Source organism: Copidosoma floridanum, unplaced genomic scaffold (genome assembly GCF_036245765.1).
Source record: "Copidosoma floridanum isolate Cflo_tuat_1 unplaced genomic scaffold, Cflo_Japanese_pri ptg000007l, whole genome shotgun sequence".
NCBI classification, from domain to species: Eukaryota; Metazoa; Arthropoda; class Insecta; order Hymenoptera; family Encyrtidae; genus Copidosoma; species Copidosoma floridanum.
In genome coordinates this window covers 5687999-5714407 of record NW_028321884.1, presented here as the reverse complement: position 1 = coordinate 5714407, position 26409 = coordinate 5687999, and the positions used below count along the sequence as shown (strand labels likewise).

Genomic DNA, 26409 nt, shown 5'->3' with positions numbered 1-26409 from the left:
AGCACATTCATGACTATAACGTACCAAAGAAATACAAAAGTTATTCCACGGAAGAAGATATTGTTCATTATAAAAAAAAGCCGTACTCTCTTTTACGCATAAATCAAATTTTTAAATTTAAAGATAAGTCATACTTATCGTTTAATTTACTCATCCCAAGAAAATAGTATATATTATACTTCGACTAGCGCTGATTGGTCGCTCCTATTTGTAATTCTTTGTTTGTGGGCTCTACTCCGGTGCACGTATCTTCCTAAATACGGCAGTGATGTCACGCACGCGACACGTAGTAACACTAGAATCTACTTTGTTGTTCGCCAGTGACTCCTCAGACTTATTCAGACGAACACTTACGCTATTAAATTCTAGTATTTTTATCAAAATGTCCATGGACGATTGTAATAATGGACCATCAGGTCTAGAAGGTTCAAGTGTGAAATTATCAACCTTGTTTGCACGGGAAGTTGATGTTTATGCGAGTCATCAGATCACGTCTCCCAGTAACACGCCCAAGGAGTTGAAACATCTTGTACTCCACAAAGATTTGCATACCTCAATTTCTAATGAGGTAAGGCCATGAGCAATGATACACACAAAAATAATATTAATGAAAAAAAAAAAAAATCAATAAAGTGGCATTTTTGTAGGATCAGAGGAAAATAGACTGCACAGAATTCGTCGAGGACACAATTAGCGTCGTTGTCAATATGGAGGTTCTTTATTTATTTCTTTTCCTTGTTTTACTTTTTTTCCTGTTTAATACTAAGATCGCAAATGATGAATTGCGGCTGAAAAAAGAGTTTGTTGAGTTGTGGCTAAATGATAATTACCGTTTCTTGATAAGTGTCGAATTGCGGATAAGTAACTTTCCATTCACTGATCGATGGGTAACGAGATTTTTTGTCCCACTTTACTTAGGCCCTATCAGTCTATAACTGTATTAACAGTCGTAAACATAAAAACTGGTGTGTTTAAAGAATGTGTTTCTGTACAATGAGCAAATTAGTTTGTCTAGAAAAAAATTTATCCAAATCGTAAACTGTGAATTAATGCTCGTCGTTGTTTATTTTGCCGCGAACTAATTCCGATAATCACGGTGAAAAATTGGTTAACGTTTTACGTTTCAAGCTATTGCTAATTTTTTTTCGATTGACAACAGCCTCTTGGACATGATTATGACGGTGGTTGTCATCATGTTCAATGAGGCCATTACGTAAGTTGAGCATTAGTAACGAACTCAACGCTGCACTTTATTGTACAAAACTGTTTTAAATCTACACGTGTACTTGTTATTGTACATGTGTGATCGTCTCCATTAACTTACACGGAACTTCATTTTTATGAAAGAAAAGTTTATTAAATTTTACAAAAAATGGCACTGGAGAGTATTTTCGCTACTTGCTGACTTGGCTAATGCCTGAAAAAATGGTAATGTTCTTTTTGGGGTAGTTTGTGCATCAACTTTCAAAATAGACGCCGGTACAGTATAGATAAAATTATAATTGGTATAAAGTAATGAACAACGTACACGATAGAATTAAAATGAACTTACATGTGTTGTAAATACAAAGAAAAAGTTTAACCACCCAGGAAAATTACTGAACCGGAATTCGATAGCGATTTAGAAACGGCTCAGTCTCAATTTGACGTAGATAAAAAAATGAAGCTCACTACTTAGCCGCACCTCGATACTGATAAAATGCTTACATTTACGCCAGCTCTAACTCGATATGAGCCGTTAAAATTAAGTTAAAAAAGATAAGCTGACTAGATGAGGTATGGATAAAAATCTCCGCTTGTCAGGTGTCTTAAGATACTGTTTAATTTAAATGTATGAAGCTTATTTTATTAGGAAAAAAAATGTGTTAATTAGAAAAATATGTTTAATTTTTAGCCCAGTGGTAAATCAATTTCAATTACGGGCATAAAAAAAAATGAACAAGACGACACTATAAATGCTTTCCCACAACTCATTATAAAATATAACATCCCAGATGAGTGCGATGTGGATAGCATTGAGGCAAGACTTTGCTCTGACAACGTTCTATGTATTCGTCTTCCTTAAAAAAAACGAGTCAGTTGTCGACGTACCAGATTGTAACCAAAATTAAAAATATCGAATGATTCACAGTTACAGTGAACACAAGAAAATGTTGCAAGAGAAGGAATAAAAAAATGACGTCAATTCATTACCTAATCAGTTTTATTTACAAATAATCAACCAAAACAATTACAGATCTTACAGGTTTAATCATATTGATACAAAGTGAAATTTTTTTGTCCAACACATAATACAGATACTTAGAGTTTGAGAGTCTATTGAAAAAACGCCCGTAATACGGTAGGTCTCGCAAATGTCGTATAAAATTAGCTCTTAAATTTGTTGTTCAAAATTGTTTCATGAGCTTCAAGTTTTTCGATGTGGACAAAATATTGTTGCTCAATAAACCCACAGCAAATACTCACGAAATAGTAGTTTTCGTACCTGGTGGCACATGTCACCAGGGCAAGCACAAAGAGTCCCTTGGGCCCTGCTTCGCTTTCGGTGGTTGGATGCGCACCAGGTGCGAACTTTATTTTTCCTACTGAGGACACAGTCAACGTCTAAATGTTCAAGAAAAAAACATCTTAAGTAAGAAAAAATATTATTCCTTTAACGTATTCGTGAGTAAAGGGTTTGTCTATATTTTCACCTATTCCTTTGTCTTTATGATTTCCCGTATGTTTAGCGAATTATGATAAATGAGTAACAATACAATTGTAGAGAGACAATTTTGTCAGTCGCATATTGGGTTATGAACGTTGATGATATTTATTAAAAATAGGCCAGTAAACGTAAATCTTGCATGTAAGGCACGATCAGTCTACTGGTATCCAGAGTAAAACGTGTCATTCTAAGTTTTAAGATTTGATTTGGGGACCATTCAAATAGTTAAGTATAACATAAATTCATGTTATAATACAATATCTTGTCAGTCAATGTAATAAAATTGAAAAATTTTATATTTCACAACAATTTTTTCGAGACTAAAAACTATTCTCGTAAGTTACTGCGTCAGGAGGACACTATAAACGGAAATAGCAAATCCAAAAAGATTATTTTAACATGATCTGTAAATTTTGTATTTGACACTATGTTCACAAGAAACATACAATATATTCAGATGCTGTGTAACGCGTTGTGTAATCGTAGGTAATTGTAAAAGTGAAAAGAAATGTACTTCTATTTAATGCTTATTTATCGATTAGAGTAAGTAATGCAAAAGATAACAGTTCACTAGCACGCTACGGTAGCTTCTGCCTGGCACGACCCATAGAAAACAATGATCATGTATAATTTTGCATTTGTACATTACACTGTTAACACTACATTGAGTTTTATACAAGTAACTACTCGCATACTTCACATATATCTAACATAACGATTTATTGGCTGTTTTAAAGCAATTTTTTTGTTTGAAGTTTTACAACAACACTATAGACTACAAATGTTAATACAAAATGTCTATTTTTATGAGACAGAATGTTAAATATAACTTTCATTTTTAACGTTTTGTCCACATGTACTTACAGCATGAAAAAGTTAAACGCTATAATGAGTATCTTTGGACTTGATGGAGTATGTCATCAGAATTAGCATTGGGTCCGTGGAACTTCTTATGCTTGCCTTGGTTTAATGTGTGTACCATTGTTTTTATCTAGTAAAAACAATAACAATATTACTTTAAATAATAACAACACTAAGTATTAAAACGATTTTCTAAAAATCGAAATTTTAATGCACTTCCGCAGCGTTGAGTAGTAGTATAATTTTTTAGTTTTCAGCTCTCATCTGTCATCAAATCCATGACTTTTTATTCGCATTTGTCTGATTAGTTAGGTTACATAGAGTTTAAATTGATAGTCTTACATTTTAAGAATAGATTTTATTTCTTAATACTTTCAATATAAAGTTATTAATATAAATTTAGTTTCTTCCATAATCGCTTGAAAAACGAGGATAATGACGTTATTTACGCTTGAAATCGTCAATTAAAATCAGAGTCCATTTAGTCACTGTATCTTTACTATTTTTAAAATTTATTGATCCACACTTATTACGTAATGTTATGCGCCCACACAGTACTCACACGTGTATACTTATAGTGGCATACGTCAGCTTTAATTCAATATTTAAGAGTAATATTCTTCACCATTTAAACATTTTAAATATTATTATCTACTTGTGATAATTTCTTAGGGATTTTAATTTTTTTGCAACAATGCTCTAATTCATAGTATATCATCTTAAAATTCAATTTTGTGGTTTGCTGCTGTTTATTTTTTACCTTCGGGGGGTGTGCGTTTTGCGTAAATGTATATCTATCGTGAGGGGGACGTTTTTTTGGTGGATAGGGTTTTTTTTGAATTTTTTGAGGTACTCGCACAACTGCACCTGCCGGAGCGTCCAGGATGAGTGCCGGGTCGAAAGGTGCGATTACGAGTTTCGGGAGTCGCTGGAGAAGAGCCAGATTTTTTGCGCGAGCTGTTGCAGACTCCGACCGCGGGGCGAATTTCCCGTCACTTCGCGGAGGCAGTCGTTCAACAAATGCTTGGGTAATTATGGAAATACCAATACGATATTTATTATCGGCAAGTAGTGGCTGAACCTTCTCAATATGAAATTTTTAGCTATGAAAAGAAGGTTTAATTTTTAGCCATAATACGGTACATGATAATGGCAATAACTCCCTGAAAAGTAGCTATAAATTACTGGTATTTTTATCGCTTGAAAAAGGAAAGAGGAGAATTTTTGAGGAAAAAAAAATTGTGTTCAGGTATATTAGCAATAAATATACCCATCTCTCTGATGACAATTCAGTTTTGCTTCCGTTTTTTGAATAACTTTTTTTTTTTTGCCAATACTATTATATATTTATAATGTCACTAATTACGTATGTTTTTGAAAGATAACTTTTAGTATAAAAATGACACAATGTAAACAAGTTAATTATTTAAAACCTTTTTTTTTTGAATAACGTTTGCATGGTATTTCAGGGTACTTCATAAAATACAATCCGACGTTATGTATAATTTTATTGTATAGTAAATAAAAAGAAACACAGTTTGTTTCTTTTAAGAGTATATATACAAATCAAAAATAAACAATTCTATAGTACATTTTCAGGGTATATTGCTGCAACTCGGTACATTTGATTTTTTTGAAAACCCGTAAAATAAACTTTAAGATCCGCGTGAACCTGCAATTATATAGCGGATAAAAAGATTTCAATAATTATTTATTATTATATTTTAATGTTATTGTCATGTTGCTACTTTTTACTGTTCAGAAGGAGAGAAATATCAAATGCAGCCAAGACATATTACAGCAAATAGTTTTCCTACTTCAAGTTACGCTACTTATCTTGGCTGAATCTAGACACACTCAATTTTAAGTTGGCAATGATGAAAAAAAAAAAAAAAAATAATAAAAAAAAAAAAAAATATTCAGGCTGCGTGCGACTGCGGGACAACTCGAGCATGCCTCTGGACATGGGCCCCTTCGCGAGGCTCCTAAGCGCAATTCGTACAGCTGAGCCCGAAGGTTTGGCCGATGCAATGTCGGTGCCAGACCTGCGACACTTGGTGCTTACCATCTGGCACGGGCACTCGGTGCTGAGCGAAAGCTCGGAGCTGGGAGATTTGCGTCTCCCGCGTTACGAGCTCGACCAGTCCTGGAGTCCTTGGAACTGTGTGCTGCTCACGGAGGACGAAGCTGAGGCCCACTGTTGCGTTGGGGGTGGCGGGGGGTACTACTCGGACCATCTCAAACGGAAGATACGCTCGGCCCATCGGGTCGCGAGGATGGACTTTAGGTGGGAGTTTTTTTTTTTTTTTTTTTTTCAATAACAACAACAACAACAATAATAATAACAACAATACCAGTAACAATAAAATTTTCTTGCAAGTTAAAAATAATAAGTTAACGTTATAGGAAAATCTCATTGAAACTATATATTACTCATTTAATTTTTTACAACATCTGTGCAACATACTCATTTGAATTTTTCTTGTTGAGATTACGCTTATTAATTTTCCATTGTATGTTAACTTCATAGTACTACTTAAAAAACTTATGAATTCCGCATGAACTAAACTTTAAACCTTGAAAAGTACGTTTACTGTATTGGTTTTATTCGTTGAAACGACAAAATTGTCATATCTTTTGACAAATGTGATATTTGTTTGTTTTTAAATCTCCATCTCCTTCTTACTTATATGGATGTATATTTCATAGAATAAAATTATTTTTTTGTAACGAACAGGGGCCTCATTGTATTTGAAGGACGCGTTGATTTGAAGAAAAAGAATGATGGAACGTCAGGAGCAAAAGAAGACGTCTCTACTACGATAGAACCGGCCAAAACAATGTCAAATACAATAAATTCGTGAAATTTCAGTCAGTACATTTACTTTATCCTAATAACGCATGCGTTTATTTATAACCGAAAACAATTCCAATAGAATTAGAAAGTCATGCACATAGACTTTTTAATTTTGCGATAAAATTCTTTGATATTAATCATAAATTAATTTGGTTGCTTAAGGTATTTGATATAACAATGAAAGGCATCCTATTAAAAGTTTATGGTTACAGTTCCGTTTCTTAAGAATAAATTTCAACAACATTTTCGTCATGTTTTATTTCTTTTTGAAATTTTTCAAAAAACTTTCTTTGTATTTACAAAAAATGTAGTAGAAATTTACGTCAAACCTCATGTTTTCCCAGAAATTACATCAGGAACTTTTTTGATTAAACATAGGTTCGTAGAGAGGCCTTATTATGGTTCAATAGTAAATAATAAATTAGGAAACACTGTTAATTTCTTTCACAGTCGCTTAAAACTGAGATTTTTTTAACTACTATTACGGTCCGAAAACTACTTATTATTGTGATAACTTTTTTGTAATTTTTTATTTGCTTACGTTTAACTAATAGTTGTAAGGTTGTCTATCACCCACCACTTTTGAACTTTGGTTTTCTTTGAAAAAATGTATGTTATAGATTAAATTTTTATTTTTTGGAATAAATTATAAAAAATTATTTTTACCACATTGGTTTTTGAGATAATAAAGTTACGAGTTTAAAATCTTATCACAGGTTACCATGGGACTTTTCGAATACAGGCAAAAAGATCAACCTAAGTAACCGAGAAAATTCTGAGAAATATACCGTTAAAAATTTACAATTCGTACTATTTCATACAATTTTAAAACTGTTGGATCACCAGTATAAATACAAAGTAATGAATCATTTATCAATTATCTTGTAACTTGTCTGTTGCATACGTGAATGTCTCGAATATTTGGCAACAGAGTAGCCGCATAAATATATATATATATATATATATATATATACATATATGTATATATATCCATATACGAGTGTGTATGTGTATATCAAATGTATGACGAGTGACGAGCTGATCGACACTGTTGCCGTATTTTGAATGCACTAACAGATGATGCATTATAGACTGTCTTGTGAATGATAAACTACCTTAAAATCATATCATCTTAAAATTAATTTTTGTGATTCGCTGTATCACGATCATCTTCTTATGGGGTATAAGGCCACAAAGGGCGTGGCTGTGGCTCCCTGAACTGAGAGTAAACTGAAAATGGTTTCCCGTCATTGTACAAACGGTTGGTTTTTTTTGGTTTCCTAATTTTCTTGATTTTCCTACACGGTTTTTTCACTAAATACAATATTAACCGCTTGTGATATTTCTCAAACAAAAATATGATAAAGCTAAAGACAAATCCACTTAGTAAAAATACAAACAGTGGAGCGAGCTCAGTAATACCAAGTGAATTAAATGAAAATTCTTTTTCAATGCGATGCTTTTCTAGAGAAGCTGCTTTCATTCGGGATATCACTCCATTCTCTCTATACTTTTGAATACTGAAAAAAAAATTGTTAAAATTTTTTGACAATAATTTCTTACTTAAAAATACTTACTGATGATTTAAAAATTTAAGAAGTGGATCTCCTTTCTTTAAAGCAATACTTTTTTTTCTAGAATTACCTAGTGGAAGAGAGAACATATTGCAAAGTGACTTGTAAGTTTCTGAACTTCGCACCATGTTAGTTCCATAGAAAGCGACTTTTTCACTGCATATCTGAAATTAAAAGAAAACTTTGAATGATTCATGTACGCTGAAAAATAATCTGATTTTAAGTCATTAAATCTTTGTAGCTCTAAAAAACTTTTGAAAATTTCTCTGATTTGAAGTGCATTATTTTGTAACCATATTAACACGTACAACGACGCATATGACTTCTCCCACACACAGACACAGAGATATATTAGGTTCATTTTAAAATAAGAAATTATATTGTAACATGTTTCAATGGCTTCGAATTACTAGTTTTTGTGTGAAATTTTCTAGATATTTTTTTATGACTGTAATTGAATTGGTCTCATTTTCTACACAAAAATGTAAACAAAACTATACTTTAATAAACACTTTGACCAGTATTTCAAGAAAAAGTACAAAATTTTCTACGAAAAATAATTTTTAGATACTACTGTAAAAGATCATGCATTGGTAAAAATGTTTCAAAATTATTGACACACAAACTGAGTACTTTAAATTACCTGATGCAGAATTTCGTCCATGTTTGTAGGCATACTATCCATATCCTTCAACATGAAGCTTAATTTTTTGTTCATATCATTGTCCAAGCTCTAAAAAATTATCATAAGATAAATGTTTTGAAAAAATTTCAATAATTTTCATTAAGTTTGTGCTTTCAAAAATTACCGAAAAAAATTGATAAGATTTAGAGTTTTTCTCAATGATCAATTGATATGTACCATCCTCCAGAAGTTCACGTGAATTTCTAAATGGTATGTATGGTATTGAAACTGTCACAAAACTTGTGAAACAGCCTGAATACATTGAAATGATTATAAATGCCGTCAGATACAGCGATATTTTTGCTATTTTCGATGACAAGGAACCAAATTGCACATCTGTAAAATTTTAAAGGAACGTTAGTATAGCCAGGCAATATAGTTATCTCATTATATAGGTTATTTAACTGCTACGGTTCTTAGATTATATTCAACAGTATATGATGATTATACAAGTATTTGCACTTGTAAATGTCTGAACGGATATAAGTATTATGTACATATAACGTATAAAATTGTTTTGCTTAGTTGGTGTGAGAACCTTCTCCCCAGTTCTTTGGGAGATTATTGGACACTAGTTTTTTCTGGAAATATCTAACTTTTTCTAATTTTCTGTGCACACTTTTCTTTTTTTTTAAAGAGCGTTCACCTTCAAGGTTCAAGCTATAAATCTTTGGTGAGAAGGTTAGTATTTTTTGTTAAACAGTTATAAGCGTAGTTTAATCAAATCAGGAGAGAAAGATTTGATTTGAAAGCTAATTTATTATGCCAAGGGTGTTACACCCGAATGGCAACTGCTGATATACAAAGGTTTTACAATTTTTACAATATCTCCAGCGAGAGAGAGAGTTAGAGAGAGGAAGAAAGAGAGAGATAAAGGAAACATACGTTGTTGTACCATGGGTGCAGAGTGAAAAAATCTCGCCCAGAAGGCGGGGTTTTATATGTTTGTGTTCAAGACACGAACATCGTTTTTTCTTCCGAGGGAGCAAAGAGTTTGCATCTATAGTGAGAAAATAGCAGTTTTCGTACCTGCTAGTGCATGCCTTTAGGGCAAGCACCAGATGCGAACTTTATTGTTCCAACCATGGGTGCAGCAAACCTCCAAAGTTTAGAAAAACTCCCTAAGTATAAAAAACAGGATTTACAACAATAGACACAACTATTTTTTCAATCAGTTAGAGCTCGTGAAGTTTTGAAGAAAATCGAATTCATATATACGTCAATACTTAATTATGCGTGCAATAAAATGCGTGGTTGCTTTTGGCCAGCCACACCGAAGGCAATGTAGGACATTCCTTGTCCCTGTTCAATGGAAAGGAAGATTTTCTATCTAGGTCAATGAAATCTAATCTAACGTCGATGAACATATACAGAATCCTTGGTAGAAAAAATAGCATTCGCCGTAGAATCGCCATCTTATCTTTGGCCCCAAATAAAGCCTTGGTGATGACAAAAACTTCTATTCTTTCAGATAAATTAGATTGTTCTTTATTTATATAAAAGAGCTTTATTTTTTTTTTTTTTTAATGTAAGTAAAAATTTGGAGGGCAAATTTTTCACCCTGAGATACTATAGAACCTTATATACCTTATATGCATTATTTCCTTCAATATTGGGATAATCTTGGTTGGATGGTGCTTACGTGGCGAGTACTCCTTTATGCTAAATCCGCTGTAATCGTCTAAATGTTGAAATTGAAAAAAAAAAAATAAAATAAAATAAAATCAACGAGGTAAAAAATCGATGCATTTCGTTCCTAGATCACCAAGTACGACTTGCGTTCTTAAATACCACCGTTGTTTCTCGTTTGTGCACAAGTTGCGAATATTAATTTTCTTACCAAGGGCGCAAAATGCAGTGAGCCTACTACTTACTGTGCGCCCAAGAACGGAAATAGTCGTTTTCGTACTACATTAGTATTTTTTTCCGCAAATGTATATCACTTTTTATGTAAGTATTAATAATGTATTTATTTTTTCTTTTAAATAGAGATGAATTAAATGATCTTTTAACATAAAAAGGACCTATCAAACTGATCGAACCGTCGTACAATCCAATTGTGCTTAATGATTATAAATTTTCATAAAAATCGTGTATGATGTGGTATCAATAACGAGGTGTAAATTTCTTTGCTATAATTTTGTCAGAAAACTTCTGCAACATTTTACCTGTTAATTCCTGATGCACAAAAACTCTCCATACATTCAAAAAGCCATCCGACAGTTTATAGATGAATCCTCTCCTATCATTATGTAATACTAAAACCAAACTAAAGAATATTGACGAAATAACTACGAGTGTAAGCACGAAAATCCAAATGAGCTTGCTGAAAACCTGTTTCACAAAAGTAAGTTAAACGTTCTGGATAAATTAAGTCATAAATGTTAATTTTAGAATTCAAATTGTTTTACCTCGAAATATGCAGTCCATGGAATTTCCATGGAATCAGGTAGTTTATAATATAATTTATCGTATACCTCCATGGTTTCAATCGTCATGTCATTCTCATCTACATTTTTAATTGTTAAATATTCATCAGGAAAAACAATACTCTCATTTGAATACTTCGTGGAATTAATTGTTGTATTCATGACACTTTCATTTAAGTCCTTTTTGTTATACGAAATGTTATCATACTTATATGTTAATCCTGTTTTTAATGCAACATCTTCAACTATTCTAGAATGAAAAGAAGGCTACAAACGAAACAAAAAGACAAGTTAGTTTTTTAACCCAATAGTTGTTTTGTTTCAAAATAAACCTTTTTATTTAAATCTTTCTATAAAGCAAAAGAGTTACCTTCCCAACAATTTTAACCGACCCACCAGTTAAATTTTTCCGTCTCTGAGCAATACCTCGTTTGTCTGTGACAATTAGTTGTTTCTCCTTGCTCCATTCGAATAATTTGTTAACTTGTAATTCATTCCCAGAGACGAAGGTAAACCATTCATTAATGTCTTGATTATCTCCACATTTAATTAAAATCTCGCTTAATGCGTTTAGGTGGAAATAATTTTTTTTAGGACATCGACATATGTTATCAATTTGTCCAGTGGCAGCTGACTTAAATATTAATAGCCAAACATGTGGCGATAGGTCATGATCCTCGGAAAAGTCCGAGAATTTTTTGAAATCATTGTCGCTGTTTAAAAATACAACGAAGAGTGTTTTTGAGTAATTTTTTATTTTGGGGTATTTTACGGGAAGATCCGCTATGGTCACTGCGACCGAGTAAACCTGTTTTTTCGAAAACGCCTTCACCATGTTAACTACTGAATGAATTTCTGTAATATTGGGACGAAAATTATTAATTTTAGGTATTTATCTCTTTAATTATTTACACTTTACTTTTGCTCACCTTCGTTGCTTCTATACACGATGCCTATGCTAGTCGTTTTATAAAAATTTTGTACCCCCAAAATTAATGGGATGTCACCTTCCATGTTATCGCTTGCATGACATGGCACCAATGGCATAGTGGTTAACATAATAATAATACCCGTAAGCATCATCATTTTTATCTAAAAATAGATTAAGAGAATATAAACGTTAGCTCACAGAATTAGATACATTATTAGAACAACGTACTCTATACGACTTAGATGAAGCGATACTATTTACCAAGAGTACATCTTCTAATGCATAATAAAACAAACATTAAATTGAATAAAAATATAAAATTTGTACAACTATACTATTTTTATTGCATGGTCCAAAATTAATTAGGCATGAAAATTGTAAAATATGTATTTCCATTTTATTGCTTTAAATATACGTTAGGCTAGTATTTAATTATTTCAGACAAACTTTTTTTTTTAATTATGCATAAATTATAAAATTTACTCAGGATTTTATAAAATAGTGAATGATGTGGTTAAAGTTTTGTAGAATCTTTTGATTAAACAAAAGCTTGGTGATGCGTGTAAAGTGACGTTAAGAAAAGTTTTTGCAAAAATTAAGCACTATTGTTATTAATAGGAAAAAAATTTGCTTTTGAACCATTTACTTCTTTATATAATTTTAAAGATAGCTTTAAGATATATATTGTGCAGTAATATACTTATTTTGAGTTTCAAATTTATTTACACTAAATAAAAACAACATAATATCGCGAATGACGAGATCAATATATATTTTTGCAATACAGAGAATTTAAGCATGCACTTACTGAATAATTTAAATTTGGTATTTACACTTAATTTCAAATCGGATTTAAAAAATTTTTTCAGCCTTTTTACCATATTTTGGCCTTAGTATGTTGTAAGAGTTATTTACAGGGACAATGAAATTTTTTTAAATTCTTGACTTCGTTTTATTTAGAATATCGATGAGTGCTGTGTATTGACAGTTACATGCATCTAAAATTGGAGCAAAGCAAAATTGTTACGTATATCATTGAAATTTTAACCTGATACGGGAATTTTAAGGGATTTATAATATGCTAATATGATGGATTTTTCAACTTTTTGAACAGTCAATTTTCGTAAGTTTTATAATTCACTTTTAATGTAAGTTGTATCATCCTCTACATTTTAATTTTATCGTAAATCTACGATGAAAAATTAAAGAAACAAAAAAACTGGTGTGAAATTAAATACTGAGGATGCAAAAAATAAGATAAGGGGTTTGCCGAGATCTGCTTAGCTTTTGGTAACATTTTTTTATCGAATGAAATCTCTTGCTGAAGAAAAGCTTGGTTAAGCGTGTAAACTTACGTCCAGAAAAAATAAGCGAAGTTACCGCCGGTTTGTAAAAATTAAGCACCAGTTCTATTTTTTAAGGAATATTTAATATGCGTTCAATATTCCAATACTTAAAAACTTGCATTTATTGTATATAACAAAATCCAAGCTTTTCCATGCTAATACTGCATTTTAATTGTCATAATTTGTGCCAAATAAATTTTTTTTTGATATATGCTTATAGTAAAAAAAGAGAAAATTTTAAGTTTGTTCCCACCAAGGCGCATGTAAAGTTATAATGATAATAATAATAACAATAATAATAATAATAATCATTATAATAATAACATTAATTATAATAATAATATCAATTATAATAATGATATTAATTATGATAATAATATCTATTATAATAATAATAATAATATTAATTTTAGTATTAATAAAGAATCGTAATAGAAATAATGTGAGTAGTGATTATAATGGTATTACAAATAATAGAAATAATAAGCAAAGAAACAATAACATAAAAATTAAACGTTTACTCTTTTATATAAATTCAAAGATATAATAGCTTTTAATAAATTGAGAAGTATTTTGCTGGTTTTGTTTTGAAACGGTATATCACTCAAAAGGAAACAACATTATATCGCTAAGGGCGAGATAAACCTATTTCGGCAAAGAGAAGACTTAAACATGCACTTACTTGATAACTTGACTCTCGTGACGAAAACAATAATTTCCAAGAACTCCTTGGACCAAGTTGGGCACGGCTGGAACGGACTCTCTTTCGATGCTGGGAGTTTTGGTGTCTCGAGCTTCGCAAGACACTTCTCGCCAATGACTATGGAGTTGAAAGCTAGGCTTCTTCGTCAAAATGAATCGGAAATATCGTACAAGACAATCACTTTATGTTGAAGTGTTGTCTAGCTGGCGCACTGACAGACAGTGTCGTGTTGGGGTTGTGCCTTGAAGGGTATGGTATTCTATTTCCCACTACCAAAGTTTACTGGCCATCAAGTGGGAGGAATGTCACGCCCATCAACATACTTTATCCCTTCCACACTTCCCCTCTTTTTTCTGTATTTTTGGGAACAAACAAATTTGAAGCCAATCTATGTAGGACGGATTTCAATGAAACTAATAAATGACAAATTTTTGAATCCCTTTAATACAGATTCAGTATTCTTAACGATTAACTTTTTAATTACTTTGTTATTTTTTAAAACATTTGATTATTTAAATATGTTTGTAAAAGTTTATTTGGTAAATTTAAAATAGTTTGATGTTGCTAATTTATAAAAACTTTAATTAGTTTTTAGCGTGCCAAATCTATTGAATGATCGAAATTTTTACGACCAATTTTCGTACGAATCATGATTTCTCCATTTTTTATGCAATTTAGAAATTTTTTGTTAAATTAATCCTGAAGGTGCGAATATGCTTTTTAGTTTTCTTTTATGAAATATAAATTATTGGGTAGTTGAGAGAATAAGCGTATTTTACTTGGTTTCCGGTAAAAATTGCAAAAAGTGAGAGATACTTTTTTGCGGATTGTGAGGAAGCAGTTCGGTGCACAGTCGCTAATCTTCATATGGCAAGGAGAAAATGGAGCAGTACAATAAAACCAGAGATAAGAATTTATACTAAATACCTTTTAAGTAATAATCACTTCGTATTTCTATTTTTATGAATTGATTTTATAAATTAATAAATTAAAAGACTAATCTACCGCTGAGTTTTTTTTAAACTCGAAAATTGTAATATGTTAAGTTTGTATGGTTTTAATCGTAAGAAATTTAGTATTATTTACTTATGAAACCCAATGAATGAAAAAAACTAACGATGAAAACGTTAATACCAATTGATATTGAATGAAAATTAAAAATAATAACTTGGTCTTCAGTGGATTAAGTTAAGTGAGACATTTTTTTTTTTTTTAATGTTTATTTTCTAGAGTTAAATCATTGAAGAATCGTATTATATGTGTTAGTGTTCATCTGTGTGCTGTAAATGTATATGTTGCTACTATATACAAGCAACATTATTTGAAGTCAGGGATTAATTCAAATGTTGCATTAAGATTTGAGGCATCATTTTATATTTTAGCTATTTCTCTATGATACGCTTTACTAATCTAAGTAAAAATAAAAAAAATAAAAAAATAGTAAAAATTAGGCTTTATTCCGAACACATACGTATACAAAACCCCCTCAACGCACCACATACTCCAGCGGTTAAGGACATATAATTATAGGCTTTTATAAAAGTTTCTCCAAGCTTTTCCTTGCCAAGGCCAAAATTTCCGATGGCTCATCTTTACTTTCTGGCATAAAATGAACTAGTGACTGTCTAGAATTGAGCCAAGGAAGAATATTTAATTCCCTTGTATAGCGCGTGTCCGTACTGATGCGTTCAATGTGCATGACAATAGAATTTTACCACCTTCTACTACGCAGCTATGCTTATAATATATTTACAATTATTCGTATATGTCCTGCGCGTGTTTTTATTTCTCGTTTATCTTTCCTACAATCTGTTTCTCTTCCAGCACTGACTCACTGGTAAATACTTCATGTCATTGATCTAGTGCCCATATTTGGATGTTGGTAGAAAAAAACAAGCTAGTTGTTGGTGTGTGTATTTATATTTAACGTCAATGCGGTGACGTTTTGATGAGCACGTTGCTGTTTTTTCGGAGAGGAACAAGTATCAACAATAAAAAATGTATTTTAACCAGAAACTAAAAAAATAATCAATAAAACACACCTAAATATTTTGTTCAGCATATATTGAATAAAGTTGGATGAAATATTTTTTTTTTATGTTGACGTTTGAAAAAATATTTATGCATTCATCTCTATTGTAGTTTAATTTTTAAGTTAACTACATCTCAAAAAATGAGTAACAATTTTCGTTAATGAGTGTTACTTTTTTGTATGGTACCAGATTTTTTATTTTCTTCTGAAATATGAAAAAAATAAGGTGATCCAGATGTGGATTTTTAGGGATCAATTTATAAATTTTAACCAGAGCATCCTATCAATTTTAGAGTACATAAATTTTCGACTTTTTGCATATAGTTGAAACAAAAATAAAGAAGATAGTATTCTTTTTTTTATTTTCTATACCTTAACTTCTTTCTTTGGTCTCTGCTTACAACGGAAAATATTCCATCGAGTGAACCGACGTGTGCGTCAGTGGTTTTCAATATCAATGCCATAGTTTTTAGTAAATAATATATTGAGCCACCCCTAACATCATGACTACCACCGCCAAACTAGGTCGATGGAACATGAAGTCCATTGCTCCAACCAATTACAATCCAAAGTAACGCCACGTACCTACTAACAGCAAATAAGAGCTACTGTTGCTCCTACTCTTTAAGTACGACAGCCAATCTACTCAAACTCGATAGCTTTTTTCTCCTACCCTACCTGCGCCAACGAAGGTAGGGTTGACCAAGCGCCTTTTTTCCCCTGCCACCGCAAGATTTGGATGTTTTTGGCCTCTCCTGCTACTTATTTATGAGTGTACAAGAGATGTATTGATCTTTGGCGTATAGTACGTAAAATAGTTTACAATAAAGAGATTTTGTTGCTGTTGGTTGATAGAAACGACAATTTAGTAGACGTGCAGACATTCCTACCCGTATTGGAATATCCTATCTTGTGTGTAGTATTAGGTATGACTTTAAATAGGAAAGGGAAATTCTTATTTGAAATGGTCAATAATTTTATCTTGTAAACTTTTACAAACTTGAACCTCTAGATGATACGAATACTTAAATGTTAGTCTGAGGTTCCAAATTTTTAAAAACTGAAGTCGTTTGGGATTTTAAGATTTTACGTAATGACCACGGATGACCATACCGTTTCTAATGAGAACGATGTCAATCGATGAATTTTTACTATATAGTTAGTAAAAAAGACTGAATTGCTTGACTTTAACTTGTGATTATATCGTGTTACCACATGAATAGTGCTCTCCGCAAGTTTTTGTTGCAGAACAGATGAAATGGTCAATAATCTTATTCTGCAAATTTTTTCAAACTTTAACCTCTAGATGATACACATGTTTCAAAAAGAGCTTGAAGTTCTGAATTTTTTATTAAAACTGAAGTCGTTTAAGATTTCAAGATATCACCACCAGATTCAAAGTACCAAACAGGAAATACTACTAAATACTGGTATAACTTAGTAATTTATTATCTTTTTAGGGGAACTCATCGGTGCAATCTATTTTATGCAGTGTTAAAATTTTGTTAAGAAATAAAAAAAAAAAAACGAAGGACAAAAGTATTATAATTTTGGACTAAATGTAAAGTTGATTTCAAACAATCAATCTCAAGCTGGTTGAAGTAAGTTTATATTATAAAACAATTGCACCGACAGTATATTACTTTCGCTTAAACTTTTAGACCTTAATTTCTTCGAGGCTTGACATGTGCCCGATATCTGTGAAACGTAATATAGTGTGTATTCTATTTTTGCTCTTTTGAAAATAGGAATTCTCTTGGAAAGTTTTGAATATTATACGAATTTAACTTTTTTATGAATCGTTAGAATCTTCAATTTTAGGACTTTATTTTATTTTATCATTTTTTTAAGGGTTGAGAGATACTCAAATTGTTATTGTTAACGACTTCGATATAATACTTTTTTTTAAATTTAATCTCTTTTATACTGATGTGGAAACATTTTATTGAATCAAATCAAATTTCCACTATGTAGAGTTTTTGGTTGAATTTAAAAACAGACGTGATGATTGAAAAAAAAAAAAAAAAATTGACTGACCATTATGGCCGAAAGATTAAGTTTCTCAATGGACATCGAAATTATCCAATCTATGGCAGCGAGAATATAATTGTGAAAGGTCATCTAGCAAACTAACTCTTTCTTTAAAAAAATGGTCAAATTATTTTCGTTGAAGTAACAAATGATCCCCTTTTTATTCGATATTACACCAGTATGTAGGTACTAAGTTGTAAATAATTTTTAAAAAGTAAAAAATTGCAAAATATTGAATACAATTGATTGAACTTAATTTTATTTGGTAATAGTATAATAGTTTACAAGATTTTTTACCATAATGTCTAAATCTATTTTTTGTTTATTCCAGCATATTATTTTTTTATAGATTCTTTTGATTTATCTTCCGATCGAAAGATCGAGTTTAAGTATTTCCTATGCATGGCAAACCCATACAATAGAGATCGATGCTGTCCGAAACAAAAGCAATACAATTACATCGCGGACGAGCAAAAAACCACGTAAAGAAGGGAAGGCGATCTGCTAAGTTGATCGACCAAGCTCGGGTTGTGTCGTTGCCGTTGGATACTCGGTGTTGTCTAGTGGGGCTGCTGCAGCAAAACTCGAGCTTTCGTTCCTCCGTTTTGGCAATCCCGTCGTCCTCGTACCGTTGATATTGCGTCGGCGTACATTTAAAAGTTCAAATTTCAAAGTTGCTCGCAAGCGGTATTTCACACATGTTATTTGTGTACTCTCATACCCACACCCTCTTGCATATTGACAATTTTTCGTTGCCCACCTACGATTTTTCTCTCCACTGTCATCAGGTACGTTAGTCCGAGAAAACAGTCAGGACGAAAAAACTCGCTAGATATAATACAACATACTACAAGAAGAAAAAGCAGCTTGCACGGGAATCGAGTTTTTTCCACATACGTACAGCCTTTGGTAAATAGACCGCATGTGTTGTTTTTATCTTCAGGCTTATTGATTTTTAGTATTGAAAAATACACGGCGTGTGCAAGCACAAGTATTGTAGTTTTTTGATTCCTTTACTGCATCCTCGGGTTCCTTTTGCACACGCAAAATACGATTATAAAGAATCGAGCGCAGTGAGGATTGTTTTTGTAGCATTGTTTTTTTACATTCGTCCTTGCACGATAGCTTTTCTCATTGCCATGTATTTTTATTTTCTTTTCTTTTATTTGTTTAGTCACCTGCATCAACTACAAAATCATCTTTAAATGATTTTTAAATCCATGGTATCTCGAATGTTGTATAAAAAAAGTCCAGCACAGTACATGTAAAAAAAAAAATTAAATAGATAGTTAAGTATAACTACTTCACCCTCGAAAGAAAAAAAAAAAAAGTTTACATTTGTACGTACGACAAAAAAGGGGTAAGCAAAAAATCATGGTAGTGAACATCCATTTGCGCCTCTACACAAAAAGTCAACACGCATAAGTAGACGTCAAATACCTGCACAAGCTATGTAGAGAGAATGAGTGATTACGTCACGTCGCGTTTTGTTTCTGCACAAGGCTATAATATACATGTAGAGTCGCGTGTGCACGCGCGCATAGACGCGCACGTTACGCCGGCCTGACTCCATTAACGGAGATTACCCCCGAGAGTACAGGAGCACTAGGTAGACGAGAGAGGGCGAAATAGCAGCGCAGCCGAAGCGCGTGGATACCTTAAAAAAACAGGGGAGTTTTTCCTCCGTTGAAACGTGCGTAGGTCTCTGGAAAATATTTGCCACGCGAGCTCCTTCTCGACGAGATGGTGTATAGGATATTGCGCGTTCCGTCTTCGACCCATATTTATGTGGTTCTTCCCCTTCGCTCGCTGTTGATGGATAGTACAATAAAGGCGAGAACTATTTTTTTATTTTTTTATTTTTCCTTGTAGTGCTAATAATTGTTTATAGAGTTTGGATTCCAACTCAAAATCCAGGAAAAAAAGATGCTTCGAATTCACGCTCGTATACAAAAGTATTTTTATTGCACACTAATCGAGGCCGTTATCGGTATCCCTCCATGCTGTTTTGCATAATTAATTCGAGCTCTGAATCACCAGCACCACCACCTCCACTGTAGTAATCCAGTGAAAATTGTTCGCGGGGTAAAAGTGGGTAATTTCTCGCCAGCTGCTCTCCCCGCGCGAGCTGATGAATTTTAATTCGAATAACGAAAGTATATCAGCGAGTACGCGGGCGCCGAGGACTTTAATATAGGTGCTAAGAGAGTCCTTCTTTTTTTTTTTTTTTTTTTTTTTTCACGCGCTGATGGATGTATTATGCAGGTACTACCTACCTACCGTGTAAAGGGGGTCGGAGAGCTACGAGACTAAATTAATAACTCGGGAGGGTAGTCCTGTCCTTGATTACTATACCGCCCGATGGAGTGGCGCGATAACTCTTTGGCCCGACTTTTATAACGTAGTCAATTGTCCTTTCCGCGATTCTTATGAATTTTAAAAATCACACGGATCTTCGAGTTTCCCCTCAAGCGGGGTAGTGCGTGTATTTCACGGAAAATTGTCTTGATTTTTCCAATTTGATCGATCGCTTCGGATAAAAGCCTCTGTAGCAAGAACCCGGAACATCCTTGATTATACTATTGACTGTATATTGCGTATAAAATGAGCTGAAGGAAGTATGGGATAAAAATTCAATACGCTGCACATCTTAGCGGTATTACAATAGTCCTGAATTCAATCTGTGTACGTGCAGATTCCCTGCTGCATCGTTACGAAAAAACTACCATCATTTTTCAGATGAAAAGAAAAAGAAAAACATACACACACACGTGAAATTACTTTTCCGCAGCCAGCAGGAACGTCAGCACCGATTATAAAAAATGGTCACGGCGACGGAGATCGAGGACCGGAGCTCGCCGAAGCCGTTTCTCGGTGGCTGGCGCAGCGTCAACCGGGACCTCGAGTATCACAACGCGACCTCCCAAACGAGGTCCAGCGACTTTGCCGACCAGCCACGCCTCGTGTCCGTGCCCAGCCAAACCATTTCGCGTCCACTGCAAGTGGAGCGCTCGGTCGTAGCTGGCGGGGTCGAACGAGCGACCCAGGCTGGTAATTACTTCCCTGAACTATCCGACTGGACTCTGACGCCCAGGGATGGGCACGTGATGGAGCTGAGGGCTGCTGCTGCTGTCAGGATACAGAGGTGGTACAGGTACAGAGACCCTCCCTTATACACGATCGTGGGACCGATGTTGTGGGTCTTGAATTATTATTCTCTAAAAAAAGAGGTGTACATGACCTCGTATAAATTTAATTGAAAGCATTTAGTGTGCGATAGTTGAATTTACAACAGCTTCCCTGCCTGATCCTTTCCATCTTTCGTGTATTGTATGTGTACGCGTTAGGTATACGTATTCATGCAGCTTCTAATCATCTCACGTACACGCACTAAATATATGGTTATCAGTCTAATCTCGGTGCGGTCTATCGGAGACGTAAATTCGATGGGTACGTGTTTATTTTATTTTATTTTGTCCTTTACCGGTTGCCATCTCCATGTTATCGCCCATGAGTGTGTCTATATGCGTTGGAGATCAGAATATCCAGGCTTGCGACGATTTTCATCGTCCGAGGGGAGGCTTCGATTGACTCTCAGATAAGCAAGGGTCTCCTTTACGATCGGCAAAAACTCACTTAATAAACACGTACACGCATATGCGTAAAGAAGATCGTTCTGGTGTTTCCTGAATTTTCGACTAACGTAGATATACGGTATGTCGGGCAAATAGTTTGCTTGTATAAGTTGCGATTATTGCGGATGTACAAAAAGTGTTACTTACAATATATTTTTGATAAATTGGGTGTGTTTATTTCGAAATGGATCTACGTGTGATTCATTACGATGTGTAGGGAATACTTGTGTTTGGCCTTTTTTCGCGAAAAGTATCGTTACATCTGTCAAGCTTTTTTTTTATCTTCTTCCGCTTTTGTAGCAATTTTTTTTCATTTATACATCTGCGGGAGCTTTTTTGCAACGAAAATAGAGTCAGAATGAGCTATAGCAGCTGGTTGAAATTTATTTTCTAGAAGACATCGGATCTCACGTTGTAGTCTATAATGGATCCTATTTGGTTCGTTTCGTCGATATCGAAGTTAAAGGGAGATGCGCTACTATTTCATTGCTCCATATACGTACGCGTGTACTCCAACTTTTCTCGTGATACACCTATCCATTGATGGATGTCTGCATCCTCACGACTCGTTGCACAGCATCCATCTCTTTCCTGCCCTGCAGAAATCACTAACATAATGGGACCCTAGACATAAAATAAGTGCACTCGCGGAAGAGAGGAGAAGTAGAAAAAAAAGGGATAAATAATGATAGTAAAAATATTTACAGAGTTTATCGTGGTCGTCGGCAGCGTATCGAGGACAAGGATGACGACAGCTTGAATTGTTTACCTGGAAAACTCGACGCAGATGATGGGAACGGGGATCTTACGGCCAACGATCGATCGTCCTTTTCTACCCTCGAGTCGTTGGAGGATTATTATCGGTGGTCTCGATATTTTTTTAATGCGTACCTCTCAAGGATGCGTTTCGATTTTTGTTGTCTCAGTCGAGTCTTTTACGATGAGTTTTTCAATTTTTCAAAAATATATGACATATTTTTACGGTAGCTTTTAAAGATTTTTAAGGTGTTTTTTTTGTCTTTTAAAATAAATTTAAAGTGTTGATTGTAAATCTTTTTTAATCGTAGAACTAATAATTTCAAGATTGCTTAAATATAATTTTGATATCTTTAATTTTTTTTTCAATGATTATTTTTATTGCGATGTATTTTTCATTTTGTCAAAACAATGAGCACATATTATTTAAAAATCTTACGACAACATACATGTCTCATTTTAAAAATATTTTTAAGGTTACTTTGTTTATTTTTATACGAACGTGACTACTTCAACGAAAATGCACGTGTATAGGAGTGTAAGGAGCACACTTAAAAAAAAAGACAAGTTTAAAGTCACAACTTTTTACAATCGTCTTCATACAATTTATGTTTATATAAATAAAAACGAAAATCTTTATAGTGTTTCTTTTACGCCTTGAAAATACATTAAGACAATAAAAATCATGCAACGACAAAGACTTGGAGACATTAGAAAAAAAATTTTTTTCGAACCATCTTGAATGGTCGAGAAAAGATTCCTTAAAAGGATCTTGGAAGGATGAAAATGAATCGTCCTTACGAGTCAGTTGTTATGATTTTTCATTTGTCCAAACAATAGTCCAAATAGTTTGAGCAAAAGTAATTGAACTTCTCGATGCACTGCAGCACCAACCAAGCCATTCCGTCGATCCAAGAAATCAGCAGCCAACTCCACTTGATGAATAATCCAGCGGCAACCAATAATGGGGTCAACAAGCCTTTGGATCTCGCGGTTTTGCGGAGATTAGTGGAGCACTGGAGCGTCACCGAGGAAGCGAGAATTCGCGAGTCCTACAACGAAGCCGAGGCGAGGATTGCGGCACGTGCGAGGAAGCTGGAGCAGGAGGTCGAGGCTTTGCGGGCGATAGAAAGCTCAAGAAGCAGCATCGCTAGGAGAAGAGCCGAGCGTGCAAGGGCCACCTTTCTCCACGTGCTCGCGAGGCCTGTTCTGCTCAAAGGTGATTATTGATTACATTGGACCTTAGACAACAAAGTATAGTACACCTCTTATCATGTTTGGAATTGATTTGCTCCGTGAACTGACAGGATAGAGTCTCTTTAAACACAGGTAACAGTGGAAAAAGAGTACTACTTCTGAGACAAAAGCATGAAAATCGAGATACTATCTTTTGATGAATAAATGAGATATGAAACCAAATTCTCCCCAACTTTGACATTTGCAAACATGTATTTTCATATTACGTATTTACGTGGGATATCTCGAGACGAAATATTTTTCCACCATATCTTTCATTCCCCTCCTTTTTTCATCCTGGCTGTGAACTCTCGCACGGTAGCCCTGAAGTGTGAAATTGAATAACTTCTACGTTGGACGCATACAATACACACATACGCTGACGCACGTTTACAAAGAAAAAAAGTGTACAAATGTGACACATTACAGGTGTTGATCTGCTCTCAACACAATATTTATCAACACTATTGAGTTTCAATAAATGAAGTTTGTTAATTCTCAGAATGACTTTTCCATTTATTTATAGCATAGCGACCAATTTAACAAAAAAGTTCCTTCTTGCGAGCACTAAAGTACAATCCCGTAGGTTACAACGCAGGAAAGCAGCCAGTAAGCATCGACACATTGAGCGTCCAGCGAGCCCGCGAATTCAAGGACGTGTACGATGCCCTGCGGACTCTGGACGACTACGACAACAACAACGAGCAACAGTGCGACCCGAGCAACCGCGTTGAGCTCCTGTACTTGGTCAAAAGAATCGCGTCCCAGCATACATGTGCAGCATCGACGAGCCTCGAGAACTTGATAGACCAGGAACTGTATCTGCTGGAGCAGGCTGCCTCGCCGTCCTCGAGACTCGAGCCGCGGCGTCTATTGAGACACCTGAGGAGCCGCGTGAGGCTCGCCTTTCTCAACCTAGCTAGAAACGCTTTAGCTCACCACGACAATCGAGCCAAGGTAGGGGACCCCCGAAAATTTACCTAGTGTGCAGTAAACACGGTAATTTGTCTGAAATCAGAAAACCGTGAGCAATCCGATTTTTAGTAGTATGAGTCCAAGTTTGGTCAGACAGGAAAATATTTTTAAATCAGTTGTCCTGTTTATCCGATTTTAAGTAGTGCGAGTCTAAGTAAGATCAGAGAGGTGAATATTTTCAAATGAGTTTTCACATCGAACCGATTTTAAGTAGTGCGAGTCCAAGTTTTGCCAGACATGGACAGATTTAAAAAAAATATAGATACGCGTTTCTTAGAAATGTATCAATAATACAGGGGAAAAAAAATTTTAATGGATTCGCAGGAATCAACGCGGACGCGACTGTGCCCGTCATGCGGGCGTCTCAGGGGATTCGAGGCTTTTGAGACCGATCACCGCGAGCGGGTCTCGAGAATGTGTGTCGACTGCAGGGCTCTCAGGCCAGGGCGCCGACCTGGCCACTACCCAGAAATCTACGAGAGGATGCTCAGGGAGCTGCGAAGGCACGAAGCTGTTAGGTAGCCCCACCCTTTAGATCATCCCAAATTATTTCTTTTTTCCCCACTTCAATTCCCTTTTTGTTTACCGCAGACGAGACGGTGCCAGCAGCCTTGCGTTTGTCGTGGGTCCAAAGGCAGTTGGTTACCTGGTGAATGACATATGGCACGGGCGCTCGGTCTTTTCAGGGTGCGACGAGCTCGAGCGACTGCGGCTCGCGAGGCTTGACCCTCGCAAGCCCTGGACACCCTGGAATAATCTGTTGGCGACGAGACGCGAGACTCGGATGCACGAGGTGCTTGCGAGCGATTCCTCGGGCCCACCGGATGCCTACGACGGGGAGCTGGTTCGCAAACTCAGGAGGATGAATTCACTGGCGAGACTTTACTTCGAGTCAATGGTCAGGTACCACTCGGACCCGGGGATGTCTCTGTGAGGTGGGATTTTTGTACATAAGTGTTACGACCGTAACTGCTATTTTTTCAATAATGCAAATGAAGCATTGTTTCTTTGTTACGACATATTTTCGTATGATCACGCATTTTATGCTGAACCATGATGATACATTAAAAAAATAAACAGTAAAGACTATGATTATGTAGTCAGGTAAATAAAAAATATAAATATCAAAATGAACAATTCAAGACTATTAAACTTAATTTGATTATAAGTCGACGTATGGTATGCAATGTTTCACTAAATTAGTTTTATTTCAGCAGAGCAGTTGCATCGCGGATAATGAGATAACAGTTGGTATTTATTTTAAATCCAACTCTGTTATAAATAGAAAAAAATTTTTTTTAAACGAAATAAAACATAATGCATTTTGGCACATGTTTTCAACTTCTGATTATATCGTGTGAAAGATGGCCGACTCTCTCAAGTAGCGCACGTTTGCTCTCTTTGCTCTTCAATTTGTCGAAGTGTTTAAGGTGCAGAAACTCATATTTATTTGAGTCGTAGGCCTCCAAGATTAGTCCTGTAGCAGTTTGAAGTCTTTTGTACTGAAAGTGTTACCCACGGGTCGTTACTCGCTGCTTCTCCTTTGTTCGCGTGTACCGCAGCATGTTTAGGTTAACGGCGCCGTAGTGTCTGTTGACTGGTGTTGTTCTTTTTTCACGTGCTCCCGGTTATCCAGGTAGCACTTGTTAAT

General features: G+C 34.5%; 2 protein-coding genes across 2 annotated transcripts; both read left to right on the top strand.

Moving 5' to 3' along the window:
* The first annotated feature begins 274 nt into the window (after nucleotides 1–274).
* Nucleotides 275–2159, top strand: LOC149375347 (uncharacterized). Its single transcript, XM_089589001.1, has 3 exons — nucleotides 275–568; nucleotides 648–713; nucleotides 1895–2159. The coding sequence occupies exons 1-3, from the start codon at nucleotides 383–385 to the stop codon at nucleotides 2063–2065; spliced, it is 423 nt and encodes a 140-aa protein (XP_089445127.1). The 5' UTR covers nucleotides 275–382; the 3' UTR covers nucleotides 2066–2159.
* An 18819-nt stretch (nucleotides 2160–20978) lies between these two features.
* On the top strand, nucleotides 20979–25692 carry LOC149375346 (IQ motif and ubiquitin-like domain-containing protein). The gene is made up of 7 exons (XM_089588876.1): nucleotides 20979–21310; nucleotides 21580–21606; nucleotides 22499–22654; nucleotides 23435–23766; nucleotides 24370–24740; nucleotides 25083–25276; nucleotides 25350–25692. The coding sequence occupies exons 1-7, from the start codon at nucleotides 20979–20981 to the stop codon at nucleotides 25690–25692; spliced, it is 1755 nt and encodes a 584-aa protein (XP_089445002.1).
* The last annotated feature ends 717 nt before the right edge of the window (nucleotides 25693–26409 follow it).